Source organism: Zosterops lateralis, assembly GCF_965231275.1.
Source record: "Zosterops lateralis genome assembly, chromosome: 2".
NCBI lineage: Eukaryota > Metazoa > Chordata > Aves > Passeriformes > Zosteropidae > Zosterops > Zosterops lateralis.
Window position 1 is genome coordinate 14,992,352 of NC_139763.1, and position 25,380 is coordinate 15,017,731.

Sequence of the window (25,380 nt, forward strand, 5' to 3'; positions counted from 1 at the left end):
AAAACTTACCACATTTAACACTTAACAGATATAAGAAATCTACCAGTCATATGTTAAATACACAGAACTTGCTAAGGGACAGATAATATACACAGCTCTTCTTCATGTAGAACTTCTACAATGTACCTGTGAATTTCTCGCTATTCTAAGAGACAGAATTTAAATAATGTATAAGCCTCTGTAGAAGAATCAGCTCATGACTAAAAATTGATACAATACAAAAACAGAATGTAGGCAAAAAACCATGACAAAACCTCTTCCATCTTCAGTTCAGTTAAGAATGCCATTTCTCTGAGATTAAGTGGATCTCACTCTGAAGCTATGCTGAGACACATTTTAATACACAGAGAAACAACAAAAGAACTACTATAGTATTTCAAACTGAGCTGGGTCAGCCTGCACTACATAAACACAACCCTTGATATCAGTCAACAGTCTGAATTTTTTTAAGTGGTCCAAGCATCTGCTAAGATTGTTTTGGGTTTGTTGTTTGTGGGTTTTAGGCTTTTTTTTTTTTAATTCCACAGAGATGCACGTTGGTTCAAACCAGTATTTCACCTGTAAAGACATACTATCTTTGAAATTACAGCAAACAATCAAAGGGATTGCATTTAAGCAAAATGTGTAGGCACAAAGAATTTTTTTCCAGAAAGCTGTAGCAGAAGACCAGACACAGGGAAGCTTCTTTCAAATTCCTCAGTGATTCCCAATCAACATTCCAGAAACACTTCCTACCCTCAGTGAGCCGCCAGATGGCAGCACACGGTGGGAGCAAGAGCAACCTTATCTTGCAACAACATTAAAAGGCAGGAAAACTTCTCCAGCTACATTCATCCTACTGCAGCTAAATGTTTGCAGCTGACACCAAAACGATGCAAAACAAATAGAAAAGAACCATCCTCCACCAAAAAAACCCCCAAAAACACACAAATCAAAAACAAGCAAAAAAACACATTGAGAAGCAAGTGACAAGATCCATGCCAGATGTATGTTCTAAGAGGTTCATCTTCCTACATTAAGGTAACAAAAAAATGTAGACCACTCCACATAGATGTTCTCCTGACCTGTTTTTAAGAAATTCCTATCACGTGGATTCCACAAAGTCCCTCTATCATTTCAGCATCAAAACAGCCTCAGAAAGCTTCTCCTCCATAAGCACAGATGCAAGATCATCTATGTTTTTATGAACTGTGCATCTTCTATGAGGCTTTACCAGCTTGAAGTAACAAGATAACTACTTCCTGTTTTACATACAAGCGTAGAACAGAAATAATATGCAAGTATAATACTACTTTCAAGTTACTACCATTTTACTTGTGGTCTCTCATAACCTTCAGATCTACTTTCTGCCATGGTACTGCTTAACTGTTTTCCTATTTTGTAGTTTGCTCCTTGGCTTTACTGAGCCTTGCTGATTTCACACTTGCTTTTCACTTTTCTTGACCCATTTACACTTTTGTGTTCCTTGAAGTACCTGCTGCACTTTCTACCATGTGCATGCCTACAGTAAGTGCTCCCTGGCTCCAAGGTATCAGTCACTGCCAGACAGCCACCACAAAGACAACAACAAGCCACGTTCAGTATGAAAGTTATTTCAGCACCAGGCCCATGAGCTGCAATTTGAGTCCTTAAACTTTAACACAGAGCCTTGAATTTAAACAGTCCATACTGACAAAGGGCTTGCAAAGTCTCCATCTTTAAGTTTAATTATAAGAATGTGCTACATATTTATTTTCTTGGCAGGTCCCTGAATCACACATGCCCACAGTGAGCACCAAGAGGCACAGCAGAGACATAAGAAAGATCTGCAGGAAACCTTGTCAGGGCAAAGTCTCCTCTATGGCCTTGAGCTCCATTTTAGCTCTAATCCTCACCCCCTGGTCCCTGTGCCAGAGCTTTATTGCAGTTCTATCCCTCCCTGCCCAAGCCTTTGCCAATCCCTGACACCCAGCTCATGCTCAGAGCTGCCTCAGTACTACAGCCCAGCCTGGCAGTCACAGGGCTGGGTCTGATCCTGGTCAGCATCATCAGCTCATCTCCTCCTTGAGCTGTGGGATCTGGTCCACAGGGTAGAGTTTGTGCCCTGGCCTATTCCTTTGCCACCCTTGGCAGCCCAGCCCTTTCAGAACAGTCTACTCCTGCTTCTGTGTTGCATTTTCTCTCAATATTTCATGCAAGCATTGCAAGAAACTAAAAAAAAAATCCCATCCATCCCTTCATACTCCAGGCTATTCACTGCATTACAGCAAAGCATAACTTGCTTATTATCTTTAGTAACTGTGCAGATGAGCCACATACAGAAGTAGAGGTACAAACTTACCGTTTCACCCTTTTTATGTTACCATGAAACAATTCTTTCATTCTTTCTTCTACTTTGTTTAGAAGCTGCAAAAAAATAGCAAACAAGAGGCAGAATTTGTAGATCAGCACTTAATGCAAAATATCTGTTAAATTAGTCTACCTGGATGTCAATAAAGCATAGCACCTGCTATGAAAAGGCTTTGAAATGTAACACCAGAAGCCCATGAGTAACTAGCTGGCCGCCTCAGCCTTGTTACTATCAAGAATGTGCACATTTCAGCAGCTGTCATCACTGCATTTAGCTATTCTCCAGGACAACACAGCCAAAGAGGGAACATGAGAACCACTTAAAGTTCCATTCCTGCTACAGCAATGGCTCTTTCCCTGCAGTATTCAATGTCTAGAGCCTTCATGCCAGGGAAGATGAAGTTCTTTTTCTCCATGGGGCAAAAGACTGAGTATGGAGGCTCCCCATCTCTCAGAACAGAGAATACAAAGAAGTCTCACACTAATACACTAGGTTGCAGACCAAATATCTCATGTCCTCACTGCCCTGAGTAGCTGAGGAGACTCAAGCCCTAACCAAGGCTGCTGTATCTTTACAACTTTTACAAAGAACACAAGGCCCAGTACTTGCAAAAGTGTGTGCAATCATGCATTCACATGTGTGTGCAACTTTAACAGGTGCTACTGTTGCTCACCTGTGAGCATCCAGACCTGAAAAAAAGGAGCTCCCCATACAGTTAGGTAATCCTAGTAAAATAGGCAACACTCATACCTGATCAACTTCTTGTCTTCCTTTCATGTCATCATTGTAGCTCTGCAGATCCACCAACACTAATCCATGAGGGTGAATTCTCAAGTTGGCAAAACTACAAAAGAGACAGTGATGAAAGATTTATTATCAAAAATCAGATTAAGGAAAGAAAATCTAAATCAAGTTAGATTAAAATTCAGAATGAATAAATTTTTCCATTTTTCCTCAGCATCTCTAACTGTTGGCTGTGCCAGCTCAAGTCTTCCTCTGCAAGTCACAAAGAGCAAACAAAGCTGCAAGAACTTGCCTATCACTACACAACTAATACAACCAGCAGGAAGCAAGGCAGTAAAACAGGGTGTTTAAGCCACAACAACATTCAATGAGAATACACTGCTTGCTAGTCTATAAGGCCTGCTGGAAACAGGTGTATTTGTTTGGTTTGGGCTTTTTAATTGAAAACAAGCCTTAAGAAAACAGCGGGACACTTTCCTTCCCCTGTATTTTCCTTTTCACTTCTGGGGATGTGCCTCTTTTGTTTTGCGGGCAGAGTGGTTGGGGTTGGTGTGGGGTTTTTTTGTTTGTTTGGGTTTTTTTTGTTTTGGTGGTTTTTATAATAGTAACTATTCAGAGATACTGATCACATTCAAAGCTGAATAAAAATCTGTAAGTGAGAAACAATAAGCATCCTAGAGCAAACCACAGCTTTGACTGGCATAGAAATTGCAGCAGCAAACTGTCATTGATGAATACAGATGCAAAGTCAACAAAACTCCTACTGTATTTTTACTACAGGAACATTTAAAGACCGAAGAGGAAGGCTTTGCCATGGTAAGGACATCAGGTGAACAGTGAATCTTCCAGACTCCCAATAAATACAAGAGCTAAGGGCGGTGGGGAAGGACACAAGGAAACAGTGTAGCAGAGGCAGTATCCTTCCTATTCTAGGGAGGGGAGAAGACAAAAAGAAACAGAAAGGCTGCAAGGGGATTACATAAAGGAAGTGAAGAAAAAAAAACACACTGGAAAAAAGCACAGGAGAGGGGGTGAGAACAAGAATGACTGAGCAAAGAAAGAAGGGTATTCAGGGATAGAAATGCAGTAGTACAACACAAGCCTCAGATAAAGCTGTATCATTCTCTGAATGCTCCATTCTATGCCTGTCTGCTTTTCTCACCCCACTTCAGCCCCAAAGGAAAATACAAATCGACTCTTGTTGTGACCAAGTTTATATTATCTTTCATCTCCTCACGACTCCCATCTTTTTTGTCTCTTCCAGAGCTCCTTTTGCAAACTGTCAGCCCCAATAGGAACACCACCTCCCCCACTGTGCTGGGACCTTCAGACCCCAGCTGCAGTCAGAGATAAAACCCTGACTATTCTGTGTTATCTGGAGATAACTTCTGGTAACAATCAAATTATGAAACTGACTGAAGCAATTCAAGAATAAAAACACCTTGCTGGTCTTGGAAAAGCAGTGATCTGCAGCTCTCATGCATTACTATTGTCACCCAGTTCTCTTCAGACAATGAGTCCAGGCAGTTCGAGTCTTGAGGAAAGACTCAGCAGACAGGTCTTGCCACCGGGAAGAAAAGGCGTTTCTATTTCCTACACACATGCACACGCAGAGCCCACAGACCGTCACCACCTTGGAGCAACTCTCCCTCCATGCCGGAGCTTCCCCACTAGGTGTCCTCTGGCACAGGTTTTTGGTTAGGGAACACAAAAGCCTGTCAGGATTCTGTTTACATGAGAGTTCAGATTTTTTAAAAGGAGAGAAAGACAAAAGAGCAGAACTTAAAAGATGGAACCACTGGTCACTCCAGCAGGTTTTGGACACGACTGTTCACAGTGAAAAGGGTGAAGTCCACAGGCCCTCGAAGCTGTGGCACTACAGACAGAAATGTGTATATGCAGTTCATAAGAGATCTGTAATTCGATTCCCTGAAAACTGGCATGGCTTCAGAAATATTTTCACTGTTAGAAAAACTTTTTATCAGTTTATTTCCATATTCTGGGAGTTGCTGTTGGCAAAAGAAGCAAAAGATTGACTGCCTCATGACTCATGTTCTCTTTTAAATTAATTTCCTACAAGAATCGCGTAGCTGTCCTAAAATTTGACAGCTGACACCTTCACTTCCCCTGTGACTCCACTGACTCCATGGGAGCCTCAGTAGGGGATGCTCCTGTCCCTGCTTTCAGGTGGGAGGCAAGAGGCAGGAGGAGAGTTGCTCCGAAAGTACAGTCACACAACTTCACATTTGTAAGTGATATGACAACATTACAATACAGAGACAACAGCACTGCAGAACCAACCATTTCATCCAATTGTCACCTCTAGCAGAATAGCAGGGTCCTGACACCTGAGGCAAGGGGTAAGAGATGAAAAGCAGGCAGCAGGCCTGCTGGGGACAAAATGGGATAAAACTCGAGTTCCATGTTTCTGGCTGATATTCTCAGCTAGTTTATGGTAAAAACAAAACCAAACCAAAAAAACCCACCCCGAATGAAATTCAAAATTCTCAACAATAATACAGGTTTGAGTTTGTTATACCTTATATAAGTTATCTGAATAAAAACAGACACTTAAAATAAGCTAAAATGCCTATAAAGATTTAAGCACATAGCCAATAGTACAAGTGTACCCAAAAAAGTGAACAGTCCAGTATTAAGTAGTATTAAGACAGTAGGGGTAGGCCAAAGCTGAACTCACAAAAGTTACTAGCTTCAGTCAGCAGACAGCAAAGGCTATGCTGGCTTTTGTCACTTTGCATTTGTCTGTTTGGCAGAACATATATGAACAAAGGTTTTTATCAACAGCAGCTCCTTTAATATGTGGAAGAAGGTTCTTTAAAACAATCAGAATAGTCTGTATTTCCTACCTATGAAAATATAGGAAAATTATTTTAGAATCCAAATGAGGGGAAAAATCAAGTTTGCTTCAAAATTAGCCTCTCCTGTCTCATCTTTCTGAAAAATATAATACCTGTTTTAAAAAACAAGCCCCTGCCATACTTTTGGTGCGTGCTTGCATGTAATTTCATAAAAGCAGCAAGGGGAAAAAAAACTCAGTGAGGAGGTATCCTCTTCCTTTCCATCTGGCAGAGAAGTCTGCATCTGAAAAGCAGCCCCCACTGTAGGAACACTCCACTTGTTGCTGCACCTGCTTATCTGTCACATCCTCCAAGGCAGCACTCAAGCTCTTTGTGCTTGTGGGCAAACAGGTGTCAGCTACAGACACAATTCTACTGAGTCTTGCATCTCAGCACCTGAACATCAGAAAACATCAGATGTCAACAAATAATTCCAAACTGCACAAATCAAAAAGTAACTGCTGGAAACAGAACTAGGAAACAGAGATCAAAATATTCTAACCCAAAAATGTATCATACTACCTTAGTTACTTGAAACATTGCAATCTCACATACGAAAGAAAGGATTTCCTAAACCACCACACCCAGAGAATAAAGGTGGATAGACAGACAGGTACCCACAAACTCCTCTTTACCTGTCAAAGCTTTTATCTGCTAACTTTGAATCACTATAAAATAGAATATTTCAAGTGGTTCAAAAACAGCTTGCCACTAAACACATCACCTGTCAAACTATTCAGTGAGGGAAGAAATAAAAATTTGCTTATACCAGGAAAATGTAAAATTTTAAAAAATGGCATACCATTGGTCTTTTGTGAAACATACTCTTTTATAGTGTTCTTCACCTTAATTACAAAGTACTTGAGGGACATTAAGGAGCTAGGCAATCACATTTCTTCATTATACCATTAGCCCATTCTGTTTTTACAGAGTAAGAAAACTAAACCATTGAAAGCTACCATGGAGGCTGTTGCTGATTCCTACTAACTGCTTCCTATTCTTCAGCCCATTTTTACACTCTGGGTCACCCCACAGGCAACTACAACATTTTAGCCTGAAAAAAAGAGGTGAGGAATGTCCATCCTGCTCCTTTAAAATATGCTGTCTAGCATACACAGTGGTTAGCAAAAGACTAACAAAGAAAAGAAAAAAGTAAACACACTCCCCTCTCCCTCCACAGTGTTGACATATTCATCAGCATCTCTGTGACATACAAACCAAATCCAACTGGGTAAAGCCTGCACTGCTGTGAACAGTCAAGTCAAATACCAGTAGGATTATACTTCTCTAAACAACAACTCAGACACTGAAGTTAAAAATGGATATGTGCATAGGGGAGGTTTTTTTTAAAATACACTCTTCTAACCGTAGAAACAATGACTCAGGTTTTGGGGGTTTTTGAAGAACTTCAAGGTGAAATACGACAAAAGGAGCATAGATGCACAAGGAAAGAAGTCTCATGGCTCTATGCAGTATAATAAAAGGCTACTTTCTCACAAGCAGTAATGAAATTAAAGTATTAGTTGAAAGATATCAGTTTCCAAAGATTACCTTCACTGATTTTTCTCCTTAACTTAGATGCAGCAACACTTCTCAATCTGTTGAAATATACGGGGTACTACGACTCTGTACAAAGTTACATATACATTGAATAAGATAAAAAGTTCACATGTTTTAAACCTAACTTTTAACTGTTTAGTCCAATATAGTGACATTTCAGTAAAAGCATGCTGCTTAATGTGATGCTACAAACGATTCTACAAGGAATCTAAAAGCACACAGCTCAGAAAAACAAGACTGCTGGGGCCTCAAAACTCAAGAGACAGAGCTCTCCAGCACATGCTACTGTTCCCCAAGCCGTGTTTGGGCAAGGGGGCTGGGAAAGCAGAGAGGAATCCATCCATCCCACCACTTCAGAGAACTTGAGTGGCTCAAGTGAGCCATTCCCTGCCCCACTCCAGAGCCTTGTGTTGACAACCCTGTTAGTAAATGTCTCCACTGAACCTCCCTCAATTAGGTTCTTTGTCAAAACAAATCACAAAGTAAATGGACCAGGTAGAGTTGCCACATATGACTTTTGCTTGCTTAGCTTCGGACAAAAGAGAACAGGGATCTGTTGCTTTGATAATGACAACAGGAAAGCATGTCTTAATCCCCAAATCAGCTCCCATTCATGCAACCAGCACAGCCCTCCATGAGGCTGTTCACATGGCAGCTTTGTCAGAGACAGTTTTGTCAACAGCAGTGCCCACAATTTCACAGACTGCAGCAGGGGCACCCTGCAGGCTATGGGGTTATCTCAGCAAACTTTGGAGTGCACTCCAAACTGTTTTAGCAACATATTACTATCTCATCTCAAATATTTTTCCCGGGGATTAGTACCCAGCTTGTTACATCAACTGCACATCTCTCTTGCAACTGCTCAGTCACCTTTGGCTGGCTGAAAACATGTTTGTGTGCACATGCTCAAAAAACCCTTACAGCATCCATTCCATCTCTCCTTCCAGGAAACTTGCGACAAGTTGCAGCCAGCCATCCTTACAAGAACTGCTCATGACATACCTACCCCTCCACCACAATTCTGTTTTTCCAAGTTTTACCACAAGCTGCTGCTGGAAATGAAGTACACTCACTGTTTTGCAGGGAAAGAAGAGGAAAAATCTGCATGCCCTGGCTACTTTCTTCCTAGTTGTGTCAGGGAATATTTTTATGCTAACTAAAGATGTATGATACTTTAGGGCACTAAGATAAAGTACAGACAAACTTGCTGGTATTAAAATAAAGCCTGTATAGTCAGTATGAAATCCCTCATATGCTCATCAGTTCATTCTTATAACTTGTGAAATGTGTTTGTTTTGCAAGGTTTTTTTAACTGTCCAGTCTGTTGGGTTTTATGGGTTTACAACCTCATTGTTTAAGTTAACTGAAACTACATCAAACAAATACAAACTACACTAGCAGAAATATACTGTTAAAAAAAAGTATTCAGGCTTTTTCTATAACCAGAGGAAACAAAACTGCTGAGGCCCCAGAACTCACAGAAAGTTCTCCTGCACACACATTCAACTGGCAGTGTAACAAGAACAATCAAGTCAGATATTTTAAATTTTAGGGTTTTTTAAGAACCTTTCTCAGAGATGCTTCCAGGTGCCAGTTCACTTATCTCCTGGGAAAGTTATTCAACAAAAGACTATTTTCTAGGAAGTTCCTGGAACACATCAGAAGACAGGCAATTTCACACTGAAACTGCTCCTTTAGAAGAGGCTGTCATCCTAAGGGGAATGATTAGATGAATTCACAAAAAGAAAACCCAATATGAGAATTCACATGTCATGTCCCTCAAACTCAAGGAAACATAGGAAAGCAACATGAGGCCATGTAATCAAATATACCCAACCTTTTAACCTTCTAACTTCTTTTTACTTTTAGGTATATTATCTTTTAATTCTTCAGAGTTTGTAGAACCTGGATATTACCTTTTTACGAAAATGACATGAAAGCTTAACTCAATAGAAAGGAAGGCTAGAACCAGAGTAGAAAATTACCAACTTCACTATCTTTTCAGCAACTCAGAGACAAAAGGTTACAAGAATTGCAGTGTTGATCAAATTATTCAGGAAGAAATAAAAAAGCACATGTAACTAAAGACAGACTAAACAAAAGCAAAATACTAAATAACTTCTGCTGTACAAAAGCAAAATACAACTAACAGTTTCTTCTAGGCATTTCAAGTATAAAAACCAAATAATTTTGAAAAAGCCAGTGCCACATTTGAAAAGCTAACTGAAATACACTAAAAACTTCATAGAGCACAATTGAGAATGATAAACATAGAAATACTCATATCCACTTACTTATTATTTTTGTTTGAGTCCCAAAAACTCCCCACAAAAAAAATCCCAATCAAACAAACAGAAACAAACCACCAAACAAAACAAATCCAACAAGCAAAAAACAAGTAGCAACTGCCACAGTTATGTCAAGAACAGGTAACTGAATGACTATAAGGAAATTAAATGCAATAAAATCCAGGTAGTTACTTATAAAATGGACCAGATTAATGAATACCATAATCAACTAACCCTCACACTGTGAAGCAGCATCAGGAAATAAAGCGAATGTAGTTTAGTTTATCAGTTTGTCCCAGCAGACTCAGCTTTTGTTTCACTAATGACACCAACCACCCTTATCATGCTGTTAATTACTTCAGAAGCTGCTTGAGAATTTGAAGCACATAACGGCATGTAAATACAGAGGGACACAAAGCCATCATTGTTCACATGCTAAGGTTAGACTCCCAACATGTTTAGACATTTAATGGTCAGAAAAATTACAAATACATTGAACTGACTTGAGCTGTCCTGCATCTGGAAGGACAAGTGCTGAGACCAAGGCACCATTCTATGGTACAGACCAGATTGACCAGCTCAACTTTGATATCCAAACTGCAAGATGACATAGTCCAGATTAGAAACAATATTCTGTTTCATCGTAACTACTTCATATACAAGGCTGATAAAAGTATAGCTTGCCCTGTCAACAGTACAGGAGGTCCAATAGAGGGAGAAATAAATATTTTAAGGAAGTGCAGTGGAGACATAATCAAAAGAAAATCCACTCACCTGCCATTTTTTTTGATGTAGGTCACTAAATAACCATGGTCTTCCCAGTTATGAACTGTTTCTGTCATTCCCTGCTCCTGAAAAATGGGCTGTAGAGCTTTAAGAACGGCATTACAATCAGCTGCAAGATTAAAAGAGAAAAAATAATCAGTGAGGATTTTCCACTCAAGTTACTTCTGTGGTTTTTTAGAGGCTGGAAAGTTTTTCCTGGCCTGTATTAATTTTTCTTGAAGTACCAATTGAACACTCTTTCATGTATCTTCTCTTCTGCCTATCTTCATCTCCACAGAGACACTCCTGAGTGCATGGGTATCCAAACAACTTCCTTTTAAATCAGTTTTTGACACACTCGAGCAAAAATGGTTATCACTCTGGATGTTATGAGAGTACTTTATTACAGCTACTATTGGTCACGTAGTGTATCACAATCCACACAAGTCTTTACTCACATAATTACTTTTAAAATCACTTAGCACACAAACAGCAATGCCAAAAAAACCCACCACAGCACTGCCAAGAAACCTCAAAAAAGTGTTAAGCTGTATAACTAGATAGGCATTGAAGACTAACCTATTCACTCTACCCCAACACAAACATCCTTTTTTCAAACAACCAGGTCAGAGCAAGTCACCAGTTGAAATATTCACAATATTATGGAAAAGATCCCTCAGAAGAGCACACAAAAACTCACGTGGGAAAAACACTGACATTACTCTGTTAAAACTACCTTCAAAAGCAAGCAGATAATTTGTCCATAAAGGTATTTCTTCAGTCAGAATATACAAAGTTCAGAAGTCTCAAGTTTGCTGTACAGTTTTGTGGGGGTTTGTTACCCACAACACAGCTTTAATGAACAATTTTAGTTTCTTCAAGTAAGTGTCTCAAAAACAAGTTGCAAATTTTGCCTATTTATTTTGGAGTTGACAAGGTGAATTAGTGGAAGATGCTCTTAAAACTGCACTTAGCAGAACAGGAACAAAACTGGAAAGACCATCACACCAGCATCAGTGGGGAGACCTAACAAAACAATCTACAGGCTGTCCCCATAAGGCAAATAGCACCACGTCTAGTTCACAAAACACAGAACTGAGGCACTGTGGTCATGCAATATGGCAACAATGTAACCAAGATTCAGTATCTACCAGAGAAAACACCTGACACAGACAGTACAGAAGCACAGTTTCCAACCAAAGGCTTCGGCACAGACACAACCTTCCCCATTGTGACTTTCTTGAAGAGTTATTCCCAAGGTATTTACTTTGTTCTATCCCACTCCCAAAATGCATAATGCATTGGAAACCAGTAGTCTGCAGCATAATCAGCAACAGTTTCCAGGATAAACAGGAGTTGTACAAGCTACAAAGAAGTGGAAAAAAAATCCATACCAAATAAATCAAAGTTCAATCAATCACCTCTATCCAACTCCACAAGAGGGTAAGCTAAAAATCTGATTGCTTGAAAATTATGTTTGCCTGCCTATAAACCCCAGACTTGAATTACCCCTGAATGTTTCAGCCAGACAGACTGAAGTAACAGAGTATTTACTTTTCTTCAAACACAAAGTCAAGAGCAAGCCAATTCTCCAGTAGCCAAGGATACTTAATAAAAGTAGAAGTCTTTGCTTATTGCTAATACTGATCTCAATGCATGTTCTGAGACAGATTTATTTTTCACTGACATCTCACTCATTAACTCCATGCTGCAAACTAAAGGCAAATAGAACTAGCAAAACTAAATTCTGTTAGACCACAGTGAATTATTTAACTCTCCTTCTTAGTCAGGAGCACCACTGATGAAACACCACAGTCCACTACCACCGTGAAACTTCTTCCTTCCCCTATCCTCCTGCAATAACCTGCATCATCCGTACCAGTAAGTTTTTAGACTTCTTATCCAGTGTCAGGTTCTACCATGGCACAGGCAATAATTAAGGCTCAGAGTGCACAGTTTGTCTGCCCAGTAACCATGGTTACAGTAGTAATAAGTGAGCAAGCAATCAAACCAACATGTTTTTCCGACATCAAAAGAATAGATGAATGGGACTATAACTATGAGCCACAGTTCTTAACTGGTTCTAACCTCTGCAGCCTTGCACTGGGAAGGGAACTTTGCAATGCTCACTTTAAATTTGCAGCTTCTGGCAGGCATCTGCCCTACTTGGGGAAGGTAAGAGCAGCTGCTTCAGTGCAAGTACATTCACAAAGAATTTTGGCCACTTCCAACATGTGGTCCCCACTTCCTCAGTTGCATTTGCTTCCTTGTCTAACTCCTTTACCTTCTCCATCATTTTCAAAACAAAGGCCCATTTCCATCCTTTACTTCTTAATTCACTCCCACAAAAATATTAAAGAATTCTGTTTATTAATGCATCCCATACCCTCCCAGGGCCAAGAGTAAAATGACACGGAACCCAAGTTGAACTCATGTCCAACCAACTCCTAAAGCACTTCACTTCTGCAGCTCCTGCAAGAGAGCAGCAAGATGGTGAACAGACTGAAAGAACTGAAGTACTCATACCACATTTAGCTTGTTTTCAACAGCTTTAGGGAATCCTGCTAGGTGCATCTTGGCAGACACTGCAAGACAAATCATCACTGATATTTTTCTGCTCCATGAACATACCAACCCCTCACATACAGCTCATCACCCAGTTTTGCAGAGTTCTTTGCTAAGAACCCAGGCACAAGCTTGATTAAGCTCTCCCTGTTATGCCATTAACTTTAGGAAATTAAAACAACATGCTCTTTTACCAGGTATCCTTTGAGTTATACCACACAAGATTTGCCTTGGAGGGCTAATTAATTCTCCCAAGTTGGAGATTCCTTTATAAAATGTCTGAGGCATAAGTGGTTGCTTGAAGGCATCAGGAAGTTTCAGCAATCTCAGGATCTCTCCCTCAAATCCACTTGTCACCACCTCACTCCAAGCTCAGATATGCTCTTATCATGCATTGATAAGCAAATAGGACAATGGTGATTAAACCATTAGGAACACCTTTGAATCTACATCTGAATGTTTATTCAAGTAGTCATTACTTTTTTTTTCTTATTCAGGAACAAAAGAAACAAACTCTGGGTACCAACTATAAAATACTGGTTTAGGTATTTGATAATTATTTGCCAGAAGGAATGAAAAATGCCCGGAGTTTCAACTTTAGAGAACAGGAACAAAACTCACTATGTACAGGATCTGAAATATATGTATTTTTCAGGAGAGTTAATGCCTAGTTTAGCCATAAGGTTTTTGAACCCCAGCACATCTGAGGAGAAGACTTGCAGCAGTCGCAGATGTTCCTCTGAATTTGAGCAGCAAAGCAGTCAGTACTTGACAGTAATACGTGAACATGAGAGCAAAGTCCAGAGTCACCGTAAGCATCAAGTCTGGCCTCATGCACTACACTGGCCAGTTCCAGCCTGACACCTGAGCTCAGTGTTGGAGTCATCTGCTATTGAGCCAGAATATACCTATTTTTATTCTGGCTTAAGACTTCATGTCCTATGATTAACAAAATTTCAGTAAGCTACAGGAACAGATTAATTTTAGTTTGAAAATATTCACCCCATTTCCAACTTCAAATTTTTCTTACCCTGATTTTCAATCATTTCTTCTAACAAGTGAGAATATAGCATAATCAAAACAATAGAACACATCAAAGCACTTATATATGATTCTGCATTAAGAATCAAGATGCAGAATATGCAAAGGGTTAATAGCAATCTGAAGTGCTGGCATATTGTTTCAGTTCAGAGCTGTATAGGTTGTTTCACTGTAAAAAATCCTTGTGTTTTGCAAGTCTGATATCCTTGCATGCAGGCACTCTACCTATCAACTCTAACTCTTCAAAAATCTTACAGGAAAAGGAAATACAGAGACAGGGTGGGAGGGCCTCACATACAAGCAATGAAGGAACACAGCTGACAGATTCATTTTTAGGTAGCTGAGATCCAGGGGCAGTTCAAAACGAGCAGCAGGAGGGGGTGCCTTTAACCTGCTACAGCTGCACACCTGAATGTCCTGGCACTGAGCCCACCACAGTCAAACAGTGGCCCCATACACCACCCTGGAAACAGTGTCCTCAGGCTTCAGGGTGTACAGGGAATCTCTCACTCACAAATTAACCCAAGGCATTTATCCAATGCCAATATTATATCTCAATCTTAACCATGAAAACACTGCAGAATCAAAACGTGTGCAGCAGAAATGTTTAGTGAGCAAGTTTTTCATAAACTTTAAAAATCCAGAGCCAAGGAGAAGCTTCAGGTGCCCATGTATTTTCCATGTCCTAGATTTCCTTTAGCACTTGGAAAACAGAAACTGAAAATGAAAAAAGCTAAAAGTCACAACAGTTCATGGAAAGTCAACAGCTGCCTCCTCCTCCTAGGTCTCCCTCTCCATTGAACATGAGAGGATAGAGCAGTACATAATAATTTGCAGATAACTTGTTATCACTTGTAATCAACTCCTGCACTGCAATCTTTTTCTTAGAACTAGAAAACTTAATTGTACTTCTTTTGTCCTAGTTAAAACGATCTGCCTGCATGGAAAATGAGTGAGCAGAGCACACTGGTGCTATCAGTGTGCTAACAGACTATCTAGAGAAGTTTTCACAGCAGTATCACAGGCTCAACTAAAGTCAGAATGCCAACAGTCGCCTACACTGAGCCTTGTCCTCCAACAACAAAATAACCCCACAGGACAGTACCCCCTCCAAGAGCCCCGCTTTCAGAACTGCCCAGAACAAAGCAGGTAGCTTTCTCCTGACACGTTAATGGATGCAAATGAACAACTGGCTTTAGCAACATAGACATTCTGGCTATTAAGTTTCAAAGTCTCCCATCAGAACACACACAGGAAAAATCCTTTGTTTCGTCCTTGCCAGCTCTGCAAAAGAAAACAGTAGGAAGCAGAAAATTATACTAAAATTACTCCTTTCAATCAATTTGCACCCATGAGGGCCATCTTGATTATGCTGACTTAGACACAGAAGTCAACAAATCATGTATGGCACAAAGCTTAAGGGGGCAGCACATGGAAATAGTCATCTACTACTCATTCATACACGAGAACACAGATCAAGTTTCCTAGTGCACTCACTCTATTGCATTGTGTATTACGCAAGGTAAAGAGCAGAAGGTTGCTTTTTTCTAAAGGTTTCCACAGTATACCTCCCACACTCCTATTTTTTAAGGATTTCCAGCTACATACTGAATACAGGCAAATCCAGTTATACTGTGTCACACCAGCAAGGACATGAACTTTCTGGCACTCAATTCCATGTGATCACCACAGCTAATGGGAGTCACTCCGTGCATCCAAGCGTCCTTCAGGAAATTGTGGGTAAAACAACCATGATCAGAATGAGCTCTCAAAGTTTAACAATACCCACCTACAAAAAGGAGAATTTAACTCTCCTCCCCTGCACTACTACCACCTTTGTATTAGCTCCCTAATCACTTTCAAGGGAGAATTCTACAGAAGATCTCAAGTTTTCAGCAAATATAGGTCTATGAAATCCATCCACTTCCATAATAGAATAAATATGCTAAAAATAAGTTATTCCTTTACCTTTCCTTTATTTTATTTGCTGTATTAGGACAATGAAAAATCTAATTTACTGCACAAATACAAGGTGCCTCTACTTGTGGATTCATTGTTTTCTGAAGGCTCACTTCCAATGATTCCTGCAGCACAACGTATTAAGGAAAATTAAAAAGAATCCACCCCAGAGACCTGTGATGGGGTTTTCCTTTGTTAGCTTTTGGCAAAATTTTAGAAGACCATTGATGCTGGAAGCACATTAGGAAAGATATTTTCAATCACTATTAGAGTCTCCCCCATTCATTCTGATATTTACAAATTATTTCTTTCTCTATTTTTAATTAAATATATATGCTTTAAAAGTATTTTCCTATACCTGGCATCTAATTGCAGCTAATAATGATATGGCATCCAACTACAGCTAACTTTTTAAATGCCCATCTCCTGGAAACATGAAAACAGATCACAAAGCAATTCTCTGGTAACTTCAAAGAAAACCCAAAACAACACAGGCCTCCACCTGAGCCTTAGTATCAACAAATGTAGTTTCAACACCTTAAATTTAATTTGTCTCCCAGCAACACACAACTGAAGCTCACCAACTGGCACACAAAGACAGTTCACATTTTAAACCTTAGCATCTGTTGAAATACCTGCAGCCCTTTCACACAAAAAAAGCCACAGAGAAGGAAACACACTCAGTAACAGAACTTCAGCAAGTCCAAATAGTATCAGCTCTTCCAGTCACTTGCCTCTTTCAAGCCACTTAATCACCTATTAAGCATAGTACTTGTCCTATATACTTTCCTCTCCTTTCAACGATTTTGATATTTAAGAGGCATAGTCACAAAAAAGTATGTGAAATGGGAAACATCGATGTGTCAAGAGCAGTTTTCATTTCCTGCAAGAATTTGCTCTATAGCCTCAAACCAGAGCCTCACAAAAAACATCTCCCACACTGCTAGCCTCCACCTTTGCAGGTGACAGTTCCTTCATGCCTGAGCAAGCAGCCATTGAGAACTTGACATCATGCTGGAGAATCAGATAATTATATTTTTAGAGTTCCAGTCATAGAGCATTTTAATCTTCAAAACTAGAAACCAACAAAATCAGGGAATGAGTTCAAAACAGTCCTCACTGCTAAAAATGGAAAGCTATTAATACCTGTATTAACACCTCCTGACAAGCCCCATTTGTTCTCTGACACTCAGCAGGCCAGTTCTCAGTCCAGGCCTGCCAGAACTAGACCAGGGAGACCTGCAGGGCTCAGCTCACAACAGCCCAGACAAAGGCACAGGCTGAGCCCACACCACTCATGGAGGCTGCTAAGGAAACACAACCAAAACAGACCCATTCCTCAACTGCAGTTGCAAACACACCTTTAGCCGAGGTTGATAACACAGTTGCAAGCTCCAGAGACATTTGAGTCTTGTTTAATTCTTATTTACATGGTCATCACATACAGATCATAGCTAAAGAGTCAGCAAATTTTGTTCACATACCATAAATCAATAAGGCAAGGAGATAAGCCTATAATCTGCATGTTATCACTGCAATCAGATGTTTCAGCAGTTCAGACAATCCAGTGCTTGACAGAACCAGTTGAATTTAGCTACAAGGATCAGAGATACCATTCCCTCAAGAAGTTCAAATATACTTAAACGTGTTTTTACAGCTAACTGCAGCCAGCTCCAACCACAAAAGCAAAATCTGTCTCACAGGAACAAAGAAAGTCCTAGGTCCTCTAGTACATCAGGCAACAAAAGCACCCACCAGAGAACATCAAATTAAAAGTAATTCTCTACATAGGTAAGTGCAAATCTTTTATTGATGAGTTTCATTTATTATCTTAGGCTTCAGCTAATACTGGACTTGACATCTTGCTCCTTCATACACTAGACTGATTTGCTTGAGACAGAAATCATAAGTTCAAGAAAAATATCAAGTTTTCAATGCCAGTCATCTCCTGCTCCATTCTCTGCTATTTCCACCCTTACTACGGGGGATGAACAATGATTCAACATCTAGAACTACTGATTATCTGCTCAATAAACCAAACCAGCACCAGTTCCAAATTGCCTTTACTACAGCAAGACAATTCAAAGCACACAAGCAAACTGAACTCAGGCAGGGTTTTCCCAGATAGAAATTAGGGTAGAGATTTCAGAAATGGTAGCAAGAAAGAGCCAAGACAGCACACCCCACCCCACCCTCAACATTTAGCTCTCTTAAACACTCCTCCTCCTGGGAGATTACCCTTTCAGAAAGTCATTTTCTTAATTAGTTCTTAAAGTAAGGAAACTCAACAAAAAAGCCTGTCAAGTCTTTCTGCTTCTCAAAAGTTTAGATCAGCAGAGCCAAAAATAAGCACATTAAACTTTAGTATTGCTCCATGAAGAACATTAAGACTTCCAATCCAAACAAAGGGAAGAATGAAATTATTTTAACTGCATTCAGTACAAGTATTTAACAATTTGACAGCCTACATACAAATTTCAATACTCAAAGAATATTTAGGAGTAACTCAGAACACCTGATAGTTAAGATTTTTCCTCCCTGCAGTGTCAGAATTAAGCAGAAAGCTACTCGCAGAGGATGCTCAACCCACAAAAGTTCATTCCCTTCTATCTCCTTAAAAACATTAATTTGAGGAAAACCAGATCATGTGCACATATATGTTCACTTAACACTTTACTTAAAAATTTAAGCATTGCCCTACCTGCACTCACTCCAACCCCAGCATTCCCAGAGTGCATAATTCATCCAAGAGCTTCCTAAGCATTTGTTTTAGTAACTGTGCCAGCTCAGGAAATTACTACTCTCCTCCACCAGCTCACTCATCTGTGCCCTGGTCCTGAGTATTATGGGCACAACTGTTTGTGCCACTGTACCATGAACTATATATAATCCCCCCAGCAATAATTGCAAACAGCAAACACGGAGAAATTCAAACTGATTTCCAACTAATTTGCCCTTCAAAGCAACTTTCTGAAGTAAGGAACCCAAATCTCACAAGGGTTTCCATATTATCCCTCTTCCCACCCTTAGAGAAATCTGAAAAACATTAATCAGTTCAATACTCAACAACCAAGAAGACTAAGCTTAGTTGACACTTCATGAATGGATGGAAAAACTCCCACATGCAAGCAGATTTACAACATACAGTAAAATCTAAAATCAACTCTGTACAGGTATAAGGCATCAAATATCTATATACTTTCATAATAAAGTCCTCAAACAAAGTAACTTGAGGAGTCTCAAATTCAGCTCTTCCAACTAAAAAAGACAACTAAAGCTTTCTATGCCCCAATTAAAGAAGGGCAGCAAGCGGTGTCCATTTTTGTAAATGTTAAAGTAGTCTTTTTGTATTTTAGGATAGGGAACACTATGTTGTTTGCCTGCTAAAGCTGTTTATCTCCAGGGTCACAGATAAGCAAATATTTCTGTTGAAAGGGCTGAGCTCTATAGTTGCTAATTTAATCAGCTCTTGAGAAGATCATTGCTGAAAGTCAGGCTATGCTATCCAGCTATCAAAGTTTCACCCCTGCTAATATTTAACTGACTATTATTATTCCTAAGAAACTAATGAGATGCCTAATTAGAGGAAATAATTATAAGGACAGGCAAAAGGGTCTTTTTTTTCACTAGTATACAGATTTTTGTAGTACACAAAAATTTATTGAAAAGTTTGAATAAACTAGCAGCTTTTAGCAGAAGTATATAGCTTTAATCATCTCATGCAACCCCATTCCCAATGCAATACTGTGTTCCCCCATCTCAAACCAACACAAGAGGACCTGTTTTCTCTAACTCCCCTGACCCATGTTTTCATTGACATTGCAGGCATTTCCAACAACCTAATGGAAGAGATGACTGCAAACACTAAGAAATGGCTACATAGGAGTTATCATTATCAAGATCCTTGCTGAGTACATCTGAGTCCTGAAGAATGTACATGACAAGCTCCACAGTCCAATACTCAAGGCAACTGGATTGCCTGAAGAAACCAGGGCTGTTATTGAAAGGGTTTGTAACACGCCAAGCATGTCAGCCAGTGAGAACAACCCACCAGAACCCATCCACACCATCCTGCAGCACAAGCAGTTGCTAATAGCTGAACAAGTATTAACACATGACAAAATCCCATCTTCCTCATGCAGAGCTGTGTTCTGTGGATCTTTTCCCTGCCAGCAACAAAGACAGCCTCCATCCTTTACTCACAAAGAGCCTCAATAAGGACAAGTCATACATACCAGAGAACAAAGTAATAAACATATCCCACAGAACTACTAACATTTCAGCCTTTATAACCACCTTCAGTCTTGATGGTAGGCAATTACAATGATGTCTTTAGATAGCTGCTGTGTTAAAAGTGATTATTTCAACCATGTATAATGACTCTCAGACCAAACAGATTCTTAAAAAAAAAAAAAAAAAAACACCATTACCACATACAATTACTGTAAGATGCATTGCAATAAAACAAACTACTGTACAACCTTCCTACAAAGTACAGATGCCATTTATCTGGACTTCTGTAACTCCTTTAATACAATCCTCCACAACATCCTTTTTCTAAATTGGCAAGAGCTGGACTCAGTGGAGAATCTCTTCTACAAGGAAAGGCTGAGAGAACTGGGATTGTTCAGTCTGGAAAAGAGAAGGCTTTGAGGTGACCTAATCACAGCTTTCCAGTACCTGAATGGAACTTAAAAGAAAGCTGGGGAGAGACTTTCAAAAGTGCCTGGAGTGACAAGGGGGAATGGCTTAAACCTGAAGGAGAGTAGGGTTAGGCTAGATGTCAGCAAAAAATTCTTTACTGTGAGGGTGATGAAGCATTGAGAGATCCTGCCCAGAGAAGCTGTGGATACCACATCTCTGAAAGTGTTCAAGGCCAGGTTGGATGGGGTTCAGTGTAACTTGACCTAGCCCAAGATGTAGCTGCCCATGGCAGAGAATTTGGAAGTAGATAACCATTAATGTCCCTGTTAAGCCATCTGTGATAAGTCAGCAAATTTTGTTAGATTAATACCCATATAAAAATACACATTTGTCAAAAACAAGGACACAGATAATGTTTTGAGGAACAAAAGGAGGAGTGTGCATTTACTAACTGCATTACATATTTCTATTTAGATGACTCTTTGTGCTTTGAACCATAAATACTAGACAAGAGAAACAACTTGACTTAAAAGTACAAACCAACTACTGAGCTGTCACAGCTGAAATAAAGTTCTTCATGTCTCAATGAAGATGTCTGCTTTGCTGAGACAAACATAAGAAGGGAAAAATGCTTCTTCCTTCCTTTAATCTACACAGCAACACTTCTACAGTGGGTCCATCAACCCATCCCTGATTAGGTACATCCATCTTGGTCAGAGAAAGATGCAAATATTGTCCTCAAAAGTAAAGGCAAATGGAAAAGTCTACCTAAAATCAAAGCAATAGTTAAGATCCTTACCATATTATCTAACTATAAAAGCATTGCTTTTTATATCCTACAGGAGCTAACACAGCTATGGCATATTGTCAATATGCCTATTTTATCCCTGGCAATTTTGACCCTTCTGTAGAAGCCAGTCATTGCTGTAACTCTTCAACCCATGAGAGTTCAGGGAACCACAGAGGCAAAGAGGTCACTCTGGGAGATGGTTGGTTTCTATGAAACTAATTTTTACACTAGTCCAGTTTACCAATTCTGCTTATACTAGATTAGTCAAGCACAAGATGCAAGGAAAATAGCAGGGCTACTCCACTTGCCTTCAGGTCACCATTAGAGTGGCTAACCTGGCCTGAAAAAACCCCAGTGTAAAAGGGAAACTGAAAGACTTTCGCTGTGAAAACCAGAGTACACTGGCCTAAAGCACTCTCTGCAAACAACCGCAGTACCACCTCCCTGCCCCCGGCTCTCTGAAGCGCACATGCAGCAATGCCACAAAGGGGACAGCTCGCAGCACAGCCCCTGTGGTCAGGAACCTCCTTCTCAGACCAAGCTTTTAACAGATTTTGTCTGCAGACGCAGAGAACTGCTTTCACACCACACCGGGAAGGAGAAAGGGGCTCGGCACGGGAGGCCAGGCCGGCCCCGGGCGCAGGGGCGGGTGCGGGAGCGGGAAGGCCACAGCGGGCCCGCGGCCTGCCCCAGCACTCAGCGAGGCGCTTTGGCGCCCACGGCAGCTCCCCCTTCCCCCATCAAACCTCTCGACCGGCTCGACCGCCGGGAAACGTGGTTGTCGTCACATCTCCCGACCGTGCTCCCGGCAGACACTCGCGGGGTCAGGCCGTGCCACAGCCCCGGTGCAGCCCCCGGTCCGAGCGGCCCCGCAGTGACTCCGCGCTCCCTCGCTCCCTCCCGGCAGCCCCAGCCCCGTTCGTCGCACCCGCTTCAGGCGCGGCGCAGCCGCAGCGGCCGCGGGGGTGCCCGGGCCCGGCCGCTCGCCAACAGCCGGGCTCTCCTTCCCTTCTCCCCCGGCCCCGCGGTCCGGCACCTCCCGCCCGGCAGCCCCGGCCCCCGCGGGGAGAGCGCGCCCTGGAGCCGCCTGGAGCCGCGGGAACCCGCACATCCCCCCGGCCCAGCCCGGCCCGGCCGGCTCCCCCCAGGCGGCGGGCGGTGGGCTGTGGGCAGGAGGCCGGAGCGGGCCGCCCGCCCGCCCAGGGACAGCGGCGGGTACCGGGAGCAAACACAGCCCGGCGGGAACGCGGGGAAAGGGCCGGCGGGGGGCGGCGGCACCGCGTGGGCCTCATCCCCGGCGGCCCCGGCGAGACACCGACACGGGGTGGGGGAAGAAGGTGCGCGCCCCCCGCCGTCCTGTAGGCCGGTTACCTGTGGCGCCGAGCAGGAAGTCCAGGGTGCTGTGCCGCGCTGCTGCTGCCATAGTGAGGTAGAGCCCTGTGCCATGCCTGGAGCGGCGGCGGCGGCGCGGCCCGAGCGGCGGAGCGGCCCTATATGCGCGGGGGCTGCGGCGGCGCCGCGGGGGGAGCGCGGCGGGGCGGGGCCGGGCGGGCCGGGGCGGGCCCTGAGACCCCGCTCGGCGTGTCCGGAGAGCCCGCGGAGCCCTCGGGGGTCCCGATCGCCCGCACCCAGCCCCTGGAATCCCCTCTGGGGCCCTGGCGTGAGGCCACGGCGCGGTCCCGGCAGCGATGGGGCTGTTGGGTGTCACCTGCCGCCCGCCGCGGGCACGGAGGGGCCCGCTGTCCCTCCACCGCCAGGGAGTCCTTACAGCCTTTTGTTTAAAGTCCTTTTTATTCATAATGGGTAAGTGTAGAAACAGCGTGCTGAAGCCACAAATTACATTAATCACATGCAATTACAAGCCCAGAAAAATAGTATACAGGAGTAGTTAGCTGCAGGATTTATCACAGAATCACAAAAGCATATGGTAAATTAGGTTGGTAAAGGCCTCTGAGATCGTCGAATGTGACCTGTGACCAACCACCACCGTGTCACCTAGACCTTGGCACTGAGGGCCACGTCCCGTCTTTCCTTAAAAACACCCAGGGATGGTAACTACACCACCCCTCTGGGCAGCCCATTCCATTAACCTTTCTGTGAAGAAATTCCTTCTAATGTCCAACCTAAATCTCCCCAGATGCAGCTTAAGGCTGTGTCCTGTCATCCTGTCACAGGCTGCCTGGCAGAAGAGACCAGCCTCATCTGTCTACAGCCTCCATTCAGGGAACTGTACAGAGCATAAAGTCACCTCTGTCTCCTCTCCTCCAGGCCAAACAACCCCAGCTTCCTCTGCTGTTCCTCATCAGACCTGTGCTCCAGACCCTTCCCCACTCCCTTGTCCTTTTCTGGACATGCTCCAGCTCCTCAATGTCCTTCCTGAGCTGAGGGGCCCAGAACTGGACACAGGACTCCAGGTGTGGCTCCGCCAGTGCTGAGATGTTTGAGTGCTGAGGGGAAGATGTTTGGCTGTGTCAGTTACTGGGAGTTTTGCCAGCTGGCAAATTTAATTTTATTGCATGAATGAGAATGGATTTGCACAATGCCATGGCATCAATGGTTTCACATGATTCCACAATTAAATGAAGAGATTTACAAGTAATTGTTAGTGTGTAATCTAATGTGCTACCGTGATTATTTCCATAAGTTTCAAAGAGGTTTTTTTCAGGGCAGACTTACAGTATCCTTGTTTTGAACAGTTGTAGTTCCAAACAGGCACCCTAAGCAAAGCAGAAACATTCACTGGAAATGTGCAAAAATCAGAAGATGCACAGACATCTGCACATCTGTAGTGACTATCCTTTCTTCAGATGGTCTTCATTTGACACAGCTCATACATGAGAGGCTGGGGGGCTTTATGATTGATTAGCTAAAATATTCAGCTTTGCAGGTCCCATTCAATGTCTTTGGTCCAGCCCTGAATATTATAGGGGATTACATAGTTCTGTTTTGGTGGCTTGTGTATCCTTGTTGCCATTCCATCAGGAATTCTGACTTTTCTTAGTGCCCTCTCTCTTTTTATTTTTTTTTTTTTTTAATTTAACCAAAATCAATGCTTCCTTGCTGCCAACTTCAATCTCTCTACATTTTTTTTAGTCCAGACATGCAACTGCCACAAGACAGTAAAATCCCTGCTCTTTAAAATCTCTTACATCTCTCACCTTTGCTTGTGGCTGCTGCAGTGGTTTCAGTTACCTCATTCCATAAACAAGCTCATTGGATTAATTTTTACTCTCTTCAGTGGGAGCAACACCTTGTGTTCTGTTCAACCTATTACATTGTCTTTCCATTGTGGAATAATTGGAAAAAGATAATAGTGATGCTGCAACCTAAGTACCTTCAAATGTATTTGTTTTTAAGTGCCAAGTGCCTTGCTAAATTATGCCCTTACATACACATGAACAACTTTCCTGGATTTACAGGAAAAAAAAATGAAATTTAAAAAAAAAAAAAAAGGAACATCAATATGTCATCCAAATCTTTTCCTGGCATTAGTTTTGCAATTTAAGGCCAACCATTTCAGACTGGCACTTAGAGAAGTTGAAACATCATCTTTTTAATTAAATCTGCCACGGAAAAAAGAACAGTGGTCTTACTGTGTCCTTTTTTTATATGATGGAAATTTATGGCTTCACAGTGGGCTGAAGAGCTGAAAAGGCTAATGAGTTATTACAAAGAACAGTATGAAGTCTTTCTTAAACTTTGACTTAAAGGACAGTTATTATCCATAAATGGCTTTTGCAGCTGCTCATTGGGTTAGGTGGAACTGGGAAAGCTGGCAAAACAACATGAACAAACTCAATAAAGGGTGGAAAAGAAGAAAAAGAAAAGGTTCATCTT

At 41.7% G+C, this 25,380-nt stretch overlaps 1 protein-coding gene across 1 annotated transcript in view; it reads right to left on the reverse strand.

Annotated features, from left to right (window-relative positions):
* SMS (spermine synthase) overlaps positions 1 to 23,047 on the reverse strand; it is a 39,902-nt gene extending 16,855 nt beyond the window's left edge. The window contains exons 1-4 of the mRNA XM_083884647.1: positions 22,915 to 23,047; positions 10,554 to 10,674; positions 3,080 to 3,173; positions 2,321 to 2,385 (exon numbers count right to left, since the gene is read on the reverse strand). Coding sequence (XP_083740773.1) covers positions 2,321 to 2,385; positions 3,080 to 3,173; positions 10,554 to 10,674; positions 22,915 to 22,966 — 332 coding nt within the window. The 5' untranslated portion in view covers positions 22,967 to 23,047. The remainder of the gene's footprint in view (positions 1 to 2,320; positions 2,386 to 3,079; positions 3,174 to 10,553; positions 10,675 to 22,914) is intronic.
* Positions 23,048 to 25,380: the final 2,333 nt, after the last annotated feature.